The 22399-nt window shown below is 39.8% G+C and overlaps 1 protein-coding gene across 1 annotated transcript; it reads left to right on the top strand.

The window, feature by feature from the left end:
- Positions 1 to 8384: 8384 nt before the first annotated feature.
- On the top strand, positions 8385 to 22361 carry LOC117325151 (serotriflin-like). Its single transcript, XM_033881129.1, has 8 exons — positions 8385 to 8505; positions 12836 to 12997; positions 18743 to 18958; positions 20271 to 20395; positions 20490 to 20584; positions 21205 to 21336; positions 21589 to 21618; positions 21941 to 22361. The coding sequence occupies exons 2-8, from the start codon at positions 12839 to 12841 to the stop codon at positions 22078 to 22080; spliced, it is 897 nt and encodes a 298-aa protein (XP_033737020.1). The 5' UTR covers positions 8385 to 8505; positions 12836 to 12838; the 3' UTR covers positions 22081 to 22361.
- Positions 22362 to 22399: the final 38 nt, after the last annotated feature.

The raw sequence follows: 22399 nt of genomic DNA, 5'->3' as shown, positions 1-22399 counted from the left end.
CCATGTATCTGTGGTGTATGTTTGTTGTGAGTTTATTATGTGACTTGTGTACCTGGTGTCCATGTATCTGTGGTGTATGTTTGTTGTGAGTTTATTATATGACTTTGTACCAGGTGTCCGTGTATCTGTGGTGTATATTTGTTGTGAGTTTATTATGTGACTTGTGTACCAGGACGTACCTGGACGGTGTATGTTTGTTTGGAGTAATTATGCTGCTTTTTCTAATATACTTGGTGCATGTGAACAGATGTTTATCTACTTTTTGTTGGGAGTTGTGTCCCTTATACTGTAATTGGATAATACAAAAAAAAGTCAAACAAATGCTCCTATTTTTTGCTGTAAACACTTGTGAGCAAAACGGCATGGCTAATTTATGCAATACATGTATATGTGATACACATTGTGTCATGTGCAAAAAGTAGGGACATAGGTATCACTGCGTAGGTGTTGCTCAGAAGTGCTTACCTGGGATTGCTTTTCAGGTCTGAAGGTCAAAGGACAAGGTCACTGTTACTAAAAATATAGAACTTGTTTCTGTGTGATAACTCAAATTCCATTGGGCTGATCGAAACTCAAACTTCGTGCAGATCTTCCTTGTCAGAAGTGCTTGCATTGGATTGCTTTTCAAGTTTAAAGGTCAAGGTCACAGTTACTTAAAATGGAACATTTGTTTCTATGCGATAACTCAAGTTCCCTTAGGCTGATCAAACTCAAACTTCATTCAGATCTTCCTTACCAGAAGTGCTTGCATAGGATAGCTTTGTAGGTCCAAAGATCAAAGTCAAGGTCGCTGTTACTTAAATAGAAGTTCTGTTCCCAAGCAATAACTTTTGTAATCACACAACTTTCTGCGCAGGCAACACATCGACTTCTGTGGAATGCTTGTCACATGTTTTGTTGAAATTTACAGCTTACCAAATAGCATGTCTGCATATAGCAATGCCCATTCGGTATATAGCAAGGCCCATGGTTAGCCATGAAACATATATATAGAATTGATCAAGTTGCTTCTGTTAAATTGCACCATATTATTGACTTATAGGCTTGGTAGATATCACTGGATTTGATATTCAGATGACCCATGTTTGTTAACTATTTTAATGATATTGTTTTTCATGGGAGTTACATTTGTATGCCCCCTATGTGATATACCTTATACCTATGTAAGTTATGTGTGAGTGGATGGTATTGGTTAGCCTTTGGTTCTAGTTAGCCCCCACCAGATCCCAGGAGGGACTTACACTATAGTTTTGTGTTGTTCTTCCATTTTACTACACTTGGTCTTGTCCAGGCTTACCTCCTACACTTCATTCTGACCTTTGACCTACATTAAAGAAAAGGTTTGCTCGGGCTCTATCTCCTACACTACTTGAGCGGGCTGAAGTTAGCAACAGATTCGTTATTCGTTATTGGGGATTCGAATAATGAATCATTTGGGATTCAGTTCTTGGCATTTAATTGATATTTCTTATTATTGACATTTTGACGTTTGCCAGCAGCGAATTGGGGATTCAGTTACATACATGTTCAATTGATATTTTTCCTTTTAATATATAATTGGAGATTCAAATAACGTATCCGCTGCTAACTTCAGCCCCCTCACTACGTGTCACTGGAACTTCATGTTTGGGTCATGGGTTCACCAAGTAAGGTGGTTGTCATGTATCAAAATGTAGGTCGGTCTGACCAACATTTGGTGCATATGGCTATGCTCCTTACTAAGATTTGTAATTTATTCACATTAATACCACCAATTTTATTTGAATGCAGTAAGCCTACCAAATAATCACAAATTCATTATCTGTGCATTCTTTGCATATAATTTCCCATCTGGTAGTAGGCAGTAATTCACTGAATTGTCTTGTTCTAGTTTCACCACTCATCAATTCTGTACCATATCCACCAATACCATCATCATCTTGAATACTGATGAATATCTGGACTATATGGTAGATGTTACATTGTTTAAGTACAGATAGTCACAGAGCAAAAATAACTAACTTAGGAAGTGACATCACATAATGAGATAAATAACAACTATTGTATGACATGGGACCACAGACACATAGTGGTCTGTGTCACCACACAACTATCATAAGATATGGTCACCACACAACTATCATAGGATACGGTCACCACACAACTATCATAGGATACGGTCACCACACAACTATCATAGGACATGGGACCACACAACTATCATAGGACATGGGACCACACAACTATCATAGGACATGGGACCACAGACACATAGTGGTCAGTGTCACCACACAACTATCATAGGATACGGTCACCACACAACTATCATAGGATACGGTCACCACACAACTATCATAGGACATGGTCACCACACAGCTGTCATAGGACATGGTCACCACACAGCTGTCATAGGACACAGTCACCACACAGCTGTCATAGGACATGGTCACCACACAGCTGTCATAGGACATGGTCACCACACAACTATCATAGGACATGGTCACCACACAACTGTCATAGGACATGGTCACCACACAGCTGTCATAGGACATGGTCACCACACAGCTGTCATAGGACATGGTCACCACACAACTATCATAGGACATGGTCACCACACAACTATCATAGGATACGGTCACCACACAGCTATCATAGGATACGGTCACCACACAGCTGTCATAGGACATGGGACCACACAACTATCATAGGATACTGTCACCACAGACTCATAGTGGTCTGTGTCACCACACAACTATCATAGGATACGGTCACCACACAACTATCATAGGATACGGTCACCACACAACTATCATAGGATACGGTCACCACACAACTATCATAGGATACGGTCACCACACAACTATCATAGGACATGGGACCACACAACTATCATAGGACATGGGACCACACAACTATCATAGGACATGGGACCACAGACACATAGTGGTCAGTGTCACCACACAACTATCATAGGATACGGTCACCACACAACTATCATAGGATACGGTCACCACACAACTATCATAGGACATGGTCACCACACAGCTGTCATATGACATGGTCACCACACAGCTGTCATAGGACACGGTCACCACACAGCTGTCATAGGACACGGTCACCACACAGCTGTCATAGGACATGGTCACCACACAGCTGTCATAGGACATGGTCACCACACAACTATCATAGGACATGGTCACCACACAACTGTCATAGGACATGGTCACCACACAGCTGTCATAGGACATGGTCACCACACAGCTGTCATAGGACATGGTCACCACACAACTATCATAGGACATGGTCACCACACAACTATCATAGGATACGGTCACCACACAACTATCATAGGATACGGTCACCACACAGCTGTCATAGGACATGGGACCACACAACTATCATAGGATACTGTCACCACAGACTCATAGTGGTCTGTGTCACCACACAACTATCATAGGATACGGTCACCACACAACTATCATAGGATACGGTCACCACACAACTATCATAGGATACGGTCACCACACAACTATCATAGGATACGGTCACCACACAACTATCATAGGACATGGGACCACACAACTATCATAGGACATGGGACCACACAACTATCATAGGACATGGGACCACAGACACATAGTGGTCAGTGTCACCACACAACTATCATAGGATACGGTCACCACACAACTATCATAGGATACGGTCACCACACAACTATCATAGGACATGGTCACCACACAGCTGTCATAGGACATGGTCACCACACAGCTGTCATAGGACACGGTCACCACACAGCTGTCATAGGACACGGTCACCACACAGCTGTCATAGGACATGGTCACCACACAGCTGTCATAGGACATGGTCACCACACAACTATCATAGGACATGGTCACCACACAACTGTCATAGGACATGGTCACCACACAGCTGTCATAGGACATGGTCACCACACAGCTGTCATAGGACATGGTCACCACACAACTATCATAGGACATGGTCACCACACAACTATCATAGGATACGGTCACCACACAACTATCATAGGATACGGTCACCACACAGCTGTCATAGGACATGGGACCACACAACTATCATAGGATACTGTCACCACAGACTCATAGTGGTCTGTGTCACCACACAACTATCATAGGATACGGTCACCACACAACTATCATAGGACACGGTCACCACACAGCTGTCATAGGACATGGTCACCACACAGCTGTCATAGGACATGGTCACCACACAACTATCATAGGACATGGTCACCACACAACTGTCATAGGACATGGTCACCACACAGCTGTCATAGGACATGGTCACCACACAACTATCATAGGACATGGTCACCACACAACTATCATAGGATACGGTCACCACACAACTATCATAGGATACGGTCACCACACAGCTGTCATAGGACATGGGACCACACAACTATCATAGGATACGGTCACCACACAGCTGTCATAGGACATGGGACCACACAACTATCATAGGATACTGTCACCACAGACTCATAGTGGTCTGTGTCACCACACAACTATCATAGGATACGGTCACCACACAACTATCATAGGATACGGTCACCACACAACTATCATAGGACATGGTCACCAAACAACTGTCATAGGACACGGTCACCACACAGCTGTCATAGGACATGGTCACCACTCAGCTGTCATAGGACATGGTCACCACACAACTGTCATAGGACATGGTCACCAAACAACTGTCATAGGACACGGTCACCACACAACTGTCATAGGACATGGTCACCACACAACTGTCATAGGACATGGTCACCACACAACTGTCATAGGACATGGGACCACACAACTATCATAGGACATGTGGTCACCACACAGCTATCATAGGACATGTGGTCACCACACAGCTATCATAGAACATGGTCACCACACAACTGTCATAGGACATGGGACCACACAACTGTCATTGATTAATGTTCTACAGAATTCCATACCGAGGCAAAAAGAGCACACAGCGGTTACAGGACATGGCCACCCCTCATCTGTTCTTGTTTAAGGTGTTATAGAACTCAATATGTAGGCCACAGGACCACAAAGCTATCATGGGTCACAGGAGCACAGAATGATCCTAATGATCAAAAAGTCACAATAAGTCGTGTGTCATAGAATCGTCATTGGTACCGACTACCATAGGGCAAGGGAACAGGGTCTAAAATGTCATAGAATCATGGTAGGTCACGAAGGTACAGCATCAGGGGAAATGGTACATATCTGTATATATTATCAGCTGACATTTCACATCAATTCTGAACGTTTCACTGGCTTGGTTTGATATTTATGAACATCAAGTATGTATATTTTCTAATTAATTACTGCAGCCCGATAATTCATCTCTAATAACTGCTGCCCTATGGCTTCCTAATGTGTGTAAAACGGGATCAACGAGGATCTGTGGTTCGTTTATATAGTTGGAATGTGACGTCATAGAGAATCAGAACCTCTCGTAGGAATGTGACATCATACTTAGTATTAGAATCAGAATATGTAGCTGGAATGTAACGTCATAGAAAATCTGGATCTGCAGTAGGAATGTGACGTCATAGGGAATCAAACTATGTAACAGGAATGTGATAGCATAGGGAATCAGGATCGGATCTATAAGGGTGATTTTATTTTGAATGTGACATCATTGGGATTCAGGATCTGTAGTAGGAATGTGACGTAATAGAGGATCAAGATATGTAGTAGGAATGTGACGTAATATAGAATCAAGATATGTAGTAGGAATGTAACGTAATAGAGGGTCAAGATCTGTAGTAGGAATGTGACGTAAAAGAGGATCAAGATCTGTAGTAGGAATGTGACGTAATAGAGGGTCAAGATCTGTAGTAGGAATGTGACGTAATAGAGGGTCAAGATATGTAGTAGAAATGTGACGTAAAAGAGGATCATGATCTGTAGTAGGAATGTGACGTAATAGAGGGTCAAGATCTGTAGTAGGAATGTGACGTAATATAGAATCAAGATATGTAGTAGGAATGTGACGTAATAGAGGATCAGGATCTGTAGTAGAAATGTGACGTAATAGAGGGTCAAGATCTGTAGTAGGAATGTGACGTAATATAGAATCAAGATATGTAGTAGGAATGTGACGTAATATAGAATCAAGATCTGTAGTAGGAATGTAACGTAATATAGAATCAAGATCTGTAGTAGGAATGTGACGTAATAGAGGATCATGATCTGTAGTAGAAATGTGACGTAATAGAGGGTCAAGATCTGTAGTAGGAATGTGACGTAATATAGAATCAAGATCTGTAGTAGGAATGTGACGTAATAGAGGATCAGTATCTGTAGTAGGAATGTGACGTAATAGGATATCAGTATCTGTAGTAGGAATGTGACGTAATAGAGGGTCAAGATCTGTAGTAGGAATGTGACGTAATAGAGGGTCAAGATCTGTAGTAGGAATGTGACGTAATAGAGGATCATGATCTGTAGTAGGAATGTGACGTAAAAGAGGATCAAGATATGTAGTAGAAATGTGACGTAAAAGAGGATCATGATCTGTAGTAGAAATGTGACGTAAAAGAGGATCATGATCTGTAGTAGGAATGTGACGTAAAAGAGGGTCAAGATCTGTAGTAGGAATGTGACGTAATAGAGGTTCATGATCTGTAGTAGAAATGTGACGTAATAGAGGATCATGAACTGTAGTAGAAATGTGACGTAATAAAGGATCATGAACTGTAGTAGAAATGTGACGTAATAGAGGATCATGATCTGTAGTAGAAATGTGACGTAATAGAGGATCAGTATCTGTAGTAGGAATGTGACGTAAAAGAGGATCATGATCTGTAGTAGGAATGTAACGTAATAGAGGTTCATGATCTGTAGTAGAAATGTGACGTAATAGAGGATCATGAACTGTAGTAGAAATGTGACGTAATAAAGGATCATGAACTGTAGTAGAAATGTGACGTAATAAAGGATCATGAACTGTAGTAGAAATGTGACGTAATAGAGGATCATGATCTGTAGTAGAAATGTGACGTAAAAGAGGATCATGATCTGTAGTAGGAATGTGACGTAAAAGAGGATCAAGATCTGTAGTAGGAATGTGACGTAATAGAGGGTCAAGATATGTAGTAGAAATGTGACGTAAAAGAGGATCATGATCTGTAGTAGGAATGTAGCGTAATATAGAATCAAGATCTGTAGTAGGAATGTGACGTAAAAGAGGGTCAAGATCTTTAGTAGGAATGTGACGTAATAGAGGATCAGTATCTGTAGTAGGAATGTGACGTAATAGAGGGTCAAGATCTGTAGTAGGAATGTGACGTAATAGAGGATCAGTATCTGTAGTAGGAATGTGACGTAATAGAGGGTCAAGATCTGTAGTAGGAATGTGACGTAATAGAGGATCATGATCTGCAGTAGGAATGTGACGTAAAAGAGGGTCAAGATATGTAGTAGAAATGTGACGTAAAAGAGGATCATGATCTGTAGTAGGAATGTGACGTAATAGAGGGTCAAGATATGTAGTAGGAATGTGACGTAATAGAGGATCAGGATTTGTAGTAAGAATGTGACGTAATAGAGGATCAGGATTTGTAGTAAGAATGTGACGTTATAGGGAATCAGGATCTGTATGGGTGTAGGTAGTTAGAATGTGACGCCATAGGACTTCACAAAACTTTCTCGATATACAACCAGGTCACTGCAGCGTGAGATGTAAGAAGATATCTCTAACAGCATCATTAAGTTCAGTAGTATAGGTAGCAGTATTATCTACTGATACATGTATATAGACAATACAAAACTTTTAACCTGTACGGAGGGACGGACGGACGGACGGACGGACGGACGGACGGACGGACGGACGGATAAATGAACGTTTCTACCTGATCGATTAAAAAAGATAATCGTAACAAAAACACAATAAATCATTTCAATTTTTATATACATTTATTTATTCTGCATTATTTTACCACGATATGTAACCTCCACACACCCTTTAATATTACCAGGGATGTAATAATTGTATCATGTACCCGTATCGTAATACCATAGTCAACTGAACCTTGATTAATGATAATGATGTACAGCATACCAGTGTTGTTCTGATGATCACTGTAACGGAAAACTACTGAAGTAATATAATAGCTGAGACAGGTTCCCAGTAACCAAAGTCATCTAGAGGCACCGCCATTGTACATAAAGCATGAGTTGTTCTGTAAAAATACCGCACGTTTGGTCCTGTTTTGTTGCAATAATCATTATTCTACAAATTAAGCAATAACTGTAATTGATGTTCCGTTTATACGCAAGTGACATTTGATTTCTGAACAGTCTTGGAGATTGTATCTCATTATCCATTACACACCCTCTGGGTATTATGTACATGCGCAGTCTTTGGATTTGGAGGGGAGGAGTATAAATGCTGTTTCCGCGCAACTTTTAGTAGTTACATCCAACGACAGAAAGAACGCAGAGCTGGAAACAGTAATTTAACCGCATTCCATTCCAATAGGTAAGTACAAATTTTCCTTAAACGCTTATTTTTCACTACTATTAAAACAAATATTTTTCTGCTTTGAGTTGGGAAAAGTTATGTCAGAATGAACGTCATACAATAGCAGTAATTGTATTTAGTTTGATGAATTGAATAATTTAAATGTACATTTAGTACATTGCTTTGTTTTTTTTTCAAATTACAACATCTTCGTGCGTTTTGGATTCATTAAAATAGTTTAGCTTCAGAACATTTAACTCCCCCGATAATATTAATTAAGGGAAAAACAAGCAAGCTGAGGTGTAACACGTCGTAGACCCCTGGTGTATTTCTTGTCAATAGTTCACTACTTCATAACATCGCTGATTATTATGTTTTATTATATGTACATTTTCTATGGATCATATAAAATATAACCTTGAATAGTACCAATATATGCAGCTCCGTAGTGTAATCCTTTTGATTCATAATCAATTGAAACATAACTAGTAAAATATGTTGTCAGGACCACAGTGCTCGGGAATTTTCAGGTCGTACGACCTATAGAAATCCACACAAAGCAAATTAGACAGATTAGCCAACGAATGTAAAGTGCTGTCAGTCATGTTACATAATATGTGGACTCTATCTTATAAACTGTACATGTCGAGGATAAGGTGAATACTGTCATCTTTTAGTATTACATTGTATGCATCACAATTACCTTATTATACATGTATGTACAAATCAAACATTAAATGTATAGAATACTGTATGTACACAACTGTCAAAATTTTAATCAACTATATATATACAGAGCAATTACGTCCTAAACATCATACATTGTATGTACATAAAATAATTATATGGACAGAGCATTATATGGACAGAACATTATATGGACAGAACATTATATGGACAGAGTACTATATGGACAGAGCATTATATGGACAGAGCATTATATGGACAGAACATTATATGGATAGAACATTATATGGACAGAACATTATACATGTATGTACAAAAACATTATTTATACAAAACATTGATTATATGTACAGATTATTATATGTACAAAACATTTTAGAGTAAAGAAAATATCTTCAGTTGAGGAAATTTTCTAACTTTCGGTATTTTTTTTTTTTTTTCTGTGAAACATTCCAAGTTATAACGTTTGTGATTCTGGACGAGAGTCCATAATACACGTATGTCTACAGAACATGTGTGTTTTATGTTTACAGCCCGTAGAGCTCGTGATCTGGTCGTCCGACACTACACTGACATATTCTTCTAAAAATCGACTCGACATTTAGCAATGTTATATACTTTGACATCGAACAAATGACTCTTTGGTCCAAAAAATGGCTAATGTATTTCAATTTTTTAACACAACTATACCTTCTAACCCACTAATTAATAACCCATTATTTCTTTTCGATAATACACCAATCCCTGTTGTTAAACATGAAGAACATCTAAGTGTAGTTATGAATAGAAGTGGTACATGAAATTCCCACATTGAATACATTTTTAACAAGCTACTAAATATAAAGCAACTTTAAGAAAATTAAAATACATCTTAAATAAGAAAAACATGGAAAAAATATACCTTGTTTTTTTTTTGTAAGACCACTTTTCGAGTACGCCTCCGAAGTATGGGATAACTGTAATGCCACTTTAACAAATAAACTTGAGAATATGCAATATGAAGCAGGTCAACATTATACATTGTCAATTACGCAATCGTCGTAGTCCTCTAAAATATGATCTTCATAAAGCCCATCTTTCAGCAAACTCAACCTGCGAATGCGGTCACCTCTATGAAAACTCCTCTCATTTCTTACTACACTGTAAAAACTATGATCGAACCAGAAGTATAATGCTCCAATCCCTTAACTGGTACAACGAAATTACCGTGGAACATCTACTTTTAGGGACGCAAATTTCGATACTAACCATAATATTCTTACTTGCAGCAGAGACATATATACATATGTATATATGTCTCTGCTTGCAGGTCTGTACAAAGGTTTATATCAGGTTCTAAAAGATTTAACATTTAATATGAAATTGTCCAATCAAATAACCAGGTGGCTTATTTTTTCTCTTTTTTTTTTTCTCTCTATTTTTCTCTTTCCACTCTCCCCTATCCAATCTTCCAACACCAACTGTCACCTGTTAAATCTGTCATTTATTGTATAATCTATCTTTCTTTATATATAGAAAAAGGTTAGTTTTTCCCACTGTCTGGTTGAAAAATATATATACAAAACCGTATATAAGTAAGTTTCATGTCTTATCGAGTGTACCTGGTTTCACTGGTCTTATCGACGAAGGTAGCTAAGTATATGTTTTCGAAGTGAGACCAAAGAAGGATTACGAGTGAATATGGAGGACAATACTGAACACAGGATGTGACGAACAATAAAAAGTAGAAGGACTTGTGTGTTAGAAAAGCAGTCCATCACGCCGACAGGACCGGACAAACCACATACCTCTTCTTCATCCTACAACTCTACAAACTCCACATTCTGTTTTTGTTGGTGTTCCTTATCTATTCTGCCCCTTTCTTTCTTTATCCGCGTCTTCGTTAAAATACAATATAAGTTTAAATAATATGTTACGCGACAAATCTCTATATATACCCTTGTTACGGAAAGGACGTAAGTAAGTTGAATAACTTTTGTTCAATCCATTTGCTTTTATCTACAATAAAATTGATTTAAACTAATCTGGCCGTCTTTCTCTACCTACTAGTGCACTTTATCGTTTATCACAATTTATACTTTAGAGAAAATGCTTCATGTTCTATTCAAACTTCATACACTGATTTAAAGGGGAAATCTCAACTTCTGAAATAGAAAAAATGGATTTGAAAATGCTGAGCAACATTCACAGCTGCAAGGAAACCCCGCCTAGACAATCATTGTTTTTAAAAAGGAAAGGGGAGAAAAAATCAATGTTTTTTTCATGAATACGCCCAGCTAAATGTCCAGACAATCAGAATTGAAGACATTAACAGCTCTTGATAACATTGCCTCTCGTCAGCTGTAGACATGATACCCAAACCATCTGCCGAAAGGCATCATTTTATCGTCCATATCTGTCAGAGTTGTCTTTCTTGACGCACAGAAAATAACGCTCGCTGTATAATTACCTGTTACGGTAAATTCAAGATTTTAGCGATTAGTCAACAAACAAACACAAACGAGTCAAACATCATTTTGTACCTGTCGCCAATAAATTTCTAGTAAACTTCTAAAAAAAATCTTCTAATTAGGACTTACTATATAAAACCGTGTACGATTTCAGCGCAAAATTCACATGAGAAAAATTAAGTAAGGGTGTTTTTTTTAATACGCCCGTCAAAAGTTAGATAAGATAATATACTTATGGACGCAGGTAAAGAAAATGCCTCTATATCCAAATCCAAGATGTCATCTATGAAATTGAGCATTCACCAAGACTGTTAATAAATGATCTGTTATCTATATAATATGTATATATTTTGAATAGTAATTGTATGTATATTGTGTGACAAAGTTGATTAATAAAGTGAGACAAAATACAGTTGCAAACAGTTCATATCGTAAGTTTAAAATCTTTTGACATCGCCAGACTTATCAAAACGCACAATCTTCCTGTTTTCAGGGTGGGCCTCTAACACGACTGATACAATTTCCTGTGTCCTCTATTCCCTTCAATATAGCTTCCTCATGTAGTTTCTTTTCTTTTTCTCTTTCGCATTTGACGGGAGTGTTAACGTTTGGCGGGAGTGTTAACGTTTGACGGGAGTGTTAACGTTTGGCGGGAGTGTTAACGTTTGACGAGAGTGTCAACATATGACGGGAGTGTTAATGTTTAACGGGAGTGTTAACGTTTGACGGTAGTGTTAACGTTTGATGGGAGTGTAAACGTTTGACGGGAGTGTTAATATTTGACGGGAGTGTTAACGTTTGACGGGAGTGTAAACGTTTGACGGGAGTGTTAATGTTTGACGTTATACTTTGAAACTTGACGGGCTGTATAATCACGATACTTATGTAGGTAGGTGTGCTTTCTTAAGCGACAAATTGATTCAGCTATTTTTGTAGAAGTTATTGCCCTTATTTTGTTCAGTATTTGAATCTTGTTCGTAGATCATCATCTCATATTCGTTTTGATAAAATAATGTATTTCACTTTGACATAGGACAGACTTGCTCCGCTCTACGGTACTATTGTTAGTAATTGTAATTAACACTTGTTTTAGAATTCAATGGTGAAACCTGGTGGAAGTGACTGGTGCATGCTTTTTTCCGTAATAAATACACGGCTTACCCATTCAATAAGTGAATTCATAATGTATAAAATGTGGGTTTTCGTTTCAGACGATGAAACTTTCACCACTTCGGTTGTGTACCTTCCTTGGCATGCTGATGGGCGTGGCTGTTGCTGTAGAAGTTCCATTTACTCCAGGCTTGCAAAAATTCATTTTAGACATGCACAACGAAATGAGAAAGAAACAGCACGGCTCAAACATGAATGAATTGGTACTCTACATTTACATATAAACGAACACGACATAATGAATCAGTAAATGTAAAACTTTATTAAATGAGGACTCAGACTTACAAATTAATCTGAATGTATGAGCGTAGATGTAGCATATATCATTATAACTAACCCAGTGTTTTGTCGGTAACAAATCTTGTTATATAAGTAACCAAGTATTTCGTCAATTTACCATTGTTTGACTTCGTTACTGTCACTTTGACTTCGTTACAGTAATATCTGACTTCGTTTTTGTAGGACATGCCAACCGTACAATTAACTTCAATGCCTGTAATTATGTGTGTGACGACACGTTAGTCTGTATCTTGTCTTAACTGTCATTAGGTGTGGGACGACACGTTAGTCTGTATCTTGACTTTACTGTCATTAGGTGTGGGACGACACGTTAGTCTGTATCTTGTCTTAACTGTCATTAGGTGTGGGACGACACGTTAGTCTGTATCTTGACTTTACTGTCATTAGGTGTGGGACGACACGTTAGTCTGTATCTTGACTTTACTGTCATTAGGTGTGGGACGACACGTTAGTCTGTATCTTGACCTCGTTACTGTCATTAGGTGTGGGACGACACGTTAGTTTGTATCTTGACTTTACTGTCATTATGTGTGGGACGACACGTTAGTCTGTATCTTGACTTTACTGTCATTAGGTGTGGGACGACACGTTAGTCTGTATCTTGACTTTACTGTCATTAGGTGTGGACGACACGTTAGTCTGTATCTTGACTTTACTGTCATTAGGTGTGGGACGACACGTTAGTCTGTATCTTGACCTCGTTACTGTCATTAGGTGTGGGACGACACGTTAGTCTGTATCTTGACTTTACTGCCATTAGGTGTGGGACGACACGTTAGTCTGTATCTTGACCCTACTGTCATTAGGTGTGGGACGACACGTTAGTCTGTACCTTGACCCTGCTGTCATTAGGTGTGGGACGACACGTTAGTTTGTATCTTGACTTTACTGTCATTAGGTGTGGGACGACACGTTAGTCTGTATCTTGACTTTACTGTCATTAGGTGTGGGACGACACGTTAGTCTGTATCTTGACCTCGTTACTGTCATTAGGTGTGGGACGACACGTTAGTCTGTATCTTGACTTTACTGTCATTAGGTGTGGGACGACACGTTAGTCTGTATCTTGACTTTACTGTCATTAGGTGTGGGACGACACGTTAGTCTGTATCTTGACTTTACTGTCATTAGGTGTGTGACGACACGTTAGTTTGTATCTTGACTTTACTGTCATTAGGTGTGGGACGACACGTTAGTCTGTATCTTGACCTCGTTACTGTCATTAGGTGTGGGACGACACATTAGTCTGTATCTTGACCTCGTTACTGTCATTAGGTGTGGGACGACACGTTAGTCTGTATCTTGACTTTACTGTCATTAGGTGTGGGACGACACGTTAGTCTGTATCTTGACTTTACTGTCATTAGGTGTGGGACGACACGTTAGTCTGTATCTTGACTTTACTGTCATTAGGTGTGGGACGACACGTTAGTCTGTATCTTGACTTTACTGTCATTAGGTGTGGGACGACACGTTAGTCTGTGTCTTGTCTTAACTGTCATTAGGTGTGGGACGACACGTTAGTCTGTATCTTGTCTTAACTGCCATTAGGTGTGGGACGACACGTTAGTCTGTATCTTGTCTTAACTGTCATTAGGTGTGGGACGACACGTTAGTCTGTATCTTGACTTTACTGTCATTAGGTGTGGGACGACACGTTAGTCTGTATCTTGACTTTACTGTCATTAGGTGTGGGACGACACGTTAGTCTGTATCTTGACTTTACTGCCATTAGGTGTGGGACGACACGTTAGTCTGTATCTTGTCTTAACTGTCATTAGGTGTGGGACGACACGTTAGTCTGTATCTTGACTTTACTGTCATTATGGGTGTGACGACACGTTAGTCTGTATATTGACCTCGTTACTGTCATTAGGTGTTGGACGACACGTTAGTTTGTATCTTGTCTTAACTGTCATTAGGTGTGGGACGACACGTTAGTCTGTATCTTGACTTTACTGTCATTAGGTAGGGACGACACGTTAGTCTGTATCTTGACTTTACTGCCATTACGTGTGGGACGACACGTTAGTCTGTATCTTGACCTCGTTACTGTCATTAGGTGTGGGACGACACGTTAGTCTGTATCTTGACTTTACTGTCATTAGGTGTGGGACGACACGTTAGTCTGTATCTTGACTTTACTGTCATTAGGTGTGTGACGACACGTTAGTCTGTATCTTGACCCTACTGTCATTAGGTGTGGGACGACACGTTAGTCTGTATCTTGACTTTACTGTCATTAGGTGTGGGACGACACGTTAGTCTGTATCTTGACTTTACTGCCATTAGGTGTGGGACGACACGTTAGTCTGTATCTTGACTTTACTGTCATTAGGTGTGGGACGACACGTTAGTCTGTATCTTGACTTTACTGTCATTAGGTGTGGGACGACACGTTAGTCTGTATCTTGACCTCGTTACTGTCATTAGGTGTGGGACGACACGTTAGTCTGTATCTTGACTTTACTGCCATTAGGTGTGGGACGACACGTTAGTCTGTATCTTGACCTCGTTACTGTCATTAGGTGTGGGACGACACGTTAGTCTGTATCTTGACTTTACTGTCATTAGGTGTGGGACGACACGTTAGTCTGTATCTTGACTTTACTGTCATTAGGTGTGGGACGACACGTTAGTCTGTATCTTGACTTTACTGTCATTAGGTGTGGGACGACACGTTAGTTTGTATCTTGACTTTACTGCCATTAGGTGTGGGACGACACGTTAGTCTGTATCTTGACTTTACTGTCATTAGGTGTGTGACGACACGTTAGTTTGTATCTTGACTTTACTGTCATTAGGTGTGGGACGACACGTTAGTCTGTATCTTGACCTCGTTACTGTCATTAGGTGTGGGACGACACGTTAGTCTGTATCTTGACTTTACTGTCATTAGGTGTGGGACGACACGTTAGTCTGTATCTTGACTTTACTGTCATTAGGTGTGGGACGACACGTTAGTCTGTATCTTGACTTTACTGTCATTAGGTGTGGGACGACACGTTAGTCTGTGTCTTGTCTTAACTGTCATTAGGTGTGGGACGACACGTTAGTCTGTATCTTGACTTTACAGTCATTAGGTGTGGGACGACACGTTAGTCTGTATCTTGACCTCGTTACTGTCATTAGGTGTGGGACGACACGTTAGTCTGTATCTTGTCTTAACTGCCATTAGGTGTGGGACGACACGTTAGTCTGTATCTTGACTTTACTGTCATTAGGTGTGGGACGACACGTTAGTCTGTGTCTTGTCTTAACTGCCATTAGGTGTGGGACGACACGTTAGTCTGTATATTGACTTTACTGTCATTAGGTGTGAGACGACACGTTAGTCTGTATCTTGTCTTAACTGCCATTAGGTGTTGGACGACACGTTAGTCTGTATCTTGACCTCGTTACTGTCATTAGGTGTGGGACGACACGTTAGTCTGTATCTTGACTTTACTGTCATTAGGTAGGGACGACACGTTAGTCTGTATCTTGACCTCGTTACTGTCATTAGGTGTGGGACGACACGTTAGTCTGTGTCTTGTCTTAACTGCCATTAGGTGTGGGACGACACGTTAGTCTGTATCTTGACCTCGTTACTGTCATTAGGTGTGGGACGACACGTTAGTTTGTATCTTGACCTCGTTACTGTCATTAGGTGTGGGACGACACGTTAGTTTGTATCTTGACCTCGTTACTGCCATTAGGTGTGGGACGACATGTTAGTCTGTATCTTGACTTTACTGTCATTAGGTGTTGGACGACACGTTAGTCTGTGTCTTGACTTTACTGTCATTAGGTGTGGGACGACACGTTAGTCTGTATCTTGACTTTACTGTCATTAGGTGTGGGACGACACGTTAGTCTGTGTCTTGTCTTAACTGTCATTAGGTGTGGGACGACACGTTAGTCTGTATCTTGTCTTAACTGCCATTAGGTGTGGGACGACACGTTAGTCTGTATCTTGTCTTAACTGTCATTAGGTGTGGGACGACACGTTAGTCTGTATCTTGACTTTACTGTCATTAGGTGTGGGACGACACGTTAGTCTGTATCTTGACTTTACTGTCATTAGGTGTGGGACGACACGTTAGTCTGTATCTTGACTTTACTGCCATTAGGTGTGGGACGACACGTTAGTCTGTATCTTGTCTTAACTGTCATTAGGTGTGGGACGACACGTTAGTCTGTATCTTGACTTTACTGTCATTATGGGTGTGGACGACACGTTAGTCTGTATATTGACCTCGTTACTGTCATTAGGTGTTGGACGACACGTTAGTTTGTATCTTGTCTTAACTGTCATTAGGTGTGGGACGACACGTTAGTCTGTATCTTGACTTTACTGTCATTAGGTAGGGACGACACGTTAGTCTGTATCTTGACTTTACTGCCATTAGGTGTGGGACGACACGTTAGTCTGTATCTTGACCTCGTTACTGTCATTAGGTGTGGGACGACACGTTAGTCTGTATCTTGACTTTACTGTCATTAGGTGTGGGACGACACGTTAGTCTGTATCTTGACTTTACTGTCATTAGGTGTGTGACGACACGTTAGTCTGTATCTTGACCCTACTGTCATTAGGTGTGGGACGACACGTTAGTCTGTATCTTGACTTTACTGTCATTAGGTGTGGGACGACACGTTAGTCTGTATCTTGACTTTACTGCCATTAGGTGTGGGACGACACGTTAGTCTGTATCTTGACTTTACTGTCATTAGGTGTGGGACGACACGTTAGTCTGTATCTTGACTTTACTGTCATTAGGTGTGGGACGACACGTTAGTCTGTATCTTGACCTCGTTACTGTCATTAGGTGTGGGACGACACGTTAGTCTGTATCTTGACTTTACTGCCATTAGGTGTGGGACGACACGTTAGTCTGTATCTTGACCTCGTTACTGTCATTAGGTGTGGGACGACACGTTAGTCTGTATCTTGACTTTACTGTCATTAGGTGTGGGACGACACGTTAGTCTGTATCTTGACTTTACTGTCATTAGGTGTGGGACGACACGTTAGTCTGTATCTTGACTTTACTGTCATTAGGTGTGGGACGACACGTTAGTTTGTATCTTGACTTTACTGCCATTAGGTGTGGGACGACACGTTAGTCTGTATCTTGACTTTACTGTCATTAGGTGTGTGACGACACGTTAGTTTGTATCTTGACTTTACTGTCATTAGGTGTGGGACGACACGTTAGTCTGTATCTTGACCTCGTTACTGTCATTAGGTGTGGGACGACACGTTAGTCTGTATCTTGACTTTACTGTCATTAGGTGTGGGACGACACGTTAGTCTGTATCTTGACTTTACTGTCATTAGGTGTGGGACGACACGTTAGTCTGTATCTTGACTTTACTGTCATTAGGTGTGGGACGACACGTTAGTCTGTGTCTTGTCTTAACTGTCATTAGGTGTGGGACGACACGTTAGTCTGTATCTTGACCTCGTTACTGTCATTAGGTGTGGGACGACACGTTAGTTTGTATCTTGACTTTACTGTCATTAGGTGTGGGACGACACGTTAGTCTGTATCTTGACTTTACTGTCATTAGGTGTGGGACGACACGTTAGTCTGTATCTTGACTTTACTGTCATTAGGTGTGGGACGACACGTTAGTTTGTATCTTGACTTTACTGTCATTAGGTGTGGGACGACACGTTAGCTCAGGAAGCTTTAGAGTGGATTTCCTCCTGTACGTTTGAACACCAGATGAAGGGTCGCGGAGAAAACCTGGCTTTTAACACTGACGAAGAGAGTAACGAGGCACTCATCACTAAGTCTATGGACGACTGGTATAGCGAGATTCAATACTTCCAGTACGGTAACAAGTCCTGCTCAAAGGAATGTCACTTCTCACAGGTAAATGCCATCAAGTGTTTATAAAAGGGATCCACTTCTCATAGGTAAAGACCAGCAAATTCTTTTGCAAGTAAGGTCTAACAAGCAAAGGCCACTTCTCACATGTAAGGTCCGAATCTTTATCACGGGTTCCAACACTGAACAATAGGCCTCAACAAGTCACTGCCAATTCTCAAAGGTAAGCTCTAAGAAGCCACTGCCAATTCTCAAAGGTAAGCTCTAAGAAGCCACTGCCAATTATCAAAGGTAAGCCCTAACAAGTTACTGCCAATTCTCAAAGGTAAGCTCTAACAAGCCACTGCCAATTCTCAAAGGTAAGCCCTAACAAGTTACTACCAATTATCAAAGGTAAGCTCTAACAAGCCACTGCCAATTCTCAAAGGTAAGCTCTAACAAATTACTGCCAATTATCAAAGGTAAGCTCTAACAAGCCACTGCCAGTTCTCAAAGGTAAGCTCTAACAAGTTACTGCCAATTATCAAAGGTAAGCTCTAACAAGTTACTGCCAATTCTCAAAGGTAAGCTCTAACAAGCCACTGCCAATTCTCAAAGGTAAGTCACAAGTGGAGGCACAGAATGAATTTATCTCAGAGGTAAAAGTTAACACTGGCAAAATCAAACGAGTGAAAATAATTATCACAGGCAGATTGTGAGGTAGGGGCAACAAATACTGCTTTCATGATCATCACCTCTTACAGGTACACGTAGGGACCAGCACACATTAAAATAAAATGTTGAGAGACTATAACGGAGATTTTTTTTTACTATCACAAACACGATACGATCTCAATTTCGCCCCCGTGGTCAAGCCTTAATTCATTTATTGAATAAAACGTCTATAACTGAAAGGATTGGCGAGCGTCATTCACTGTTCACTGGTAAAGTAAATGTAATGGAAGAGTATCAAAATGTACGTAATAAGCAGACTGGTACATGTAACGATATATGTCTTTGGGACTAATTTACCTAGTAGATGATCTATTATTTTAGGTAATGTAAGTTTTATTACTGATCACATCTTACCAGTGTCGTGCTAGGGTTGTATGTTATGTGTATATGGTTCCATCCATATTCCTATGTGTAGGTACAGCACATTCGGAAGTTTTTGTATCAGTATTGTTTCCTCGTCTGTAGCGGAAATGTTATCAAGTGTCTATAGCATCTTAACATTTTACATACATCATCACCTTAAATTACTTACTACAATAACCCTATTTATACGAAAAACATGTCCGATTGCAGTCTACCTGGTGACTTTCTCAATGTAAGTTCACTACGGAACTTGTATTATAAAATGTGTTTTTGTTTGTAGCTGGTTTGGGCTGAGACAAGAAAGGTGGGATGTTCCATGGTCCGCTGCCCTTCCTTCCACGTCCCTTGGGATCCTGACACCGTCATTCCTAACGCCTGGTACATCGGCTGCTTTTACGACCCCAAGTAAGGTTAATTGGTGTCAGTTTGTATATTGTTTGTTTTAATGTGTGATATTGGATAGTATTATTCCTTAGCCTTGGATTCTATATATTTCCAGAGGAAACGATTACGGTGTGTTCCCCTGGCTACAGGGAAAGCCTTGTTCTCACTGCCTGAAGGGCCAAACCTGCTCGCTAAATGGCCTTTGTCACGGTAAGCATAGTAGATACCAGTAAACGGACATCCAAACACTTACTAGTATCATTCCTTTAAATAGTATACAGTTGTAACTCCTTTATATACTGAGAATGCTCAGATATTCCAATCCCTCTCTCTATATATATATATTATATATCTATATAAAGATTTGAATTTCCTGTCGTAGTTTGTACTCGATGAATATTTGTAATATGTGTACAATTCGCATCCATGTATATAAATACATTGCGATCCAGGTATTCATATAATCTAATAGACGTCTTCCACAATGATCATGTCAGAATATCAAGCCGACTATCACTGCGCCATTGGAACGTTCTTTTTTTAAGAGCGCCGATGTGGCGCTGCGGTATACAAATGTAGTTGCGGGTATTTCTGGTTAGGGGATTGGGTGCCGTAGATCGTGAGTTCGAGGCCCGGTCAGGGCAAGAGTCATAAAGTTATCTTCCTTCGTTTATTGTGTTACTATGTTATGAGTTCTACTGTCTCTACTGTTACTTCATTAATCTCTCATAGAAACAATCAGCGTATAGTTTAGCGATTTAGTAATGATCAAATAGGATATATATATATATATATATATGTTGTTGATTATTTTTTTTATATTTCTGCAGGAGAAGGCATCATTCCTTGTGTGAACATCGAGTCCAGAGAGCATTGCAGTTTTTGGTATGAAGTGAAGGAATGTGATACGAACCCCAAGTTTATGCACAAGTTCTGCAGGAAGGCATGCAAAATCTGCAAACGTACGTGTGAAAACACTTTTACTTATATGTGTTTACGTAAAATAAAGAATGAAATTTAATTTGAAGATGGCAAAGAGACCGCCAAATCCTTACTACATGGCATTTTCAGTCTGACCAATATTTAGAATGTTCAGTAAATCTATGCCGTCCCGAAATTTATGCTGTTCTCGTATGATTGCACAGTTTCGTCGTTGTTGAACTATAGTATGTATGTGTTGGCAGTATATAATGAGTGGTTGCTCTGTGTTACAGCGGCACCTGGTGAAGAGGACGAGAATAATGGTGAGTGGTGAATATACAGCTAGGTAGCCTTCATTCTTATACAGAGGTTTTCAAAACTCTTTGCTCTAATGAGATATGCTACTAGATTTCTAGAGTACGTGGTAAATCGCTTCCTTATCACTTATATATGTCATGGTATACAAGATTGAAGAGGTAATTTGAAACGCTATATACAGATATTGAAGTAGGAAGTAAACACACCCAGCGAAATCATGATTTTTAATAAAGAGGTGTATTTTGGATAAAGAGTGTATGGCAAATAAGAAATGTGTTAGATTGGTCTATAAAAACGATATCAACATTTGCCATGATTATTGTGCAGAGCCTTGTGAAGATTTGTCAAAGTATGCCCTGATGCGCCATAATGGTCGGCTTGCGTGTGAAATTTGGCGAGACACCAACCAGTGCAACACCAACCCATTCATGAAGACTGCATGCAAGAAAACGTGTGGATTCTGCTAGGTACATGTATGGATTAGCCCAAGTTAGTATTCTGTTACCTAGCAAGGACATTCTGCTAGATACACCGGCTAACCCACTTGAGCATCCTAATAAAGATCTTGCAAATCTGATTGGTACTTTGGACTAGCGTTCTTTGGACTTATCATTCTATTATAGAACTATGAACTCTGCCAAGCCAGGAAGGAACAGGCACATGTAATAAATCAGTTGCAAAAACATTCATCAATCTATATGTAATATATGATTATTTTATAAATTAAAGATTACTCATTTAAAATCAATGGAAACGAAGTTTGACCAGTCTTTGCTTTTAGACAGG

This window comes from Pecten maximus, chromosome 4, assembly GCF_902652985.1.
Source record: "Pecten maximus chromosome 4, xPecMax1.1, whole genome shotgun sequence".
Lineage (NCBI taxonomy): Eukaryota > Metazoa > Mollusca > Bivalvia > Pectinida > Pectinidae > Pecten > Pecten maximus.
The sequence above is the reverse complement of the archived record's forward strand: the minus strand, read 5'-3'. Positions and strand labels throughout refer to the sequence as shown.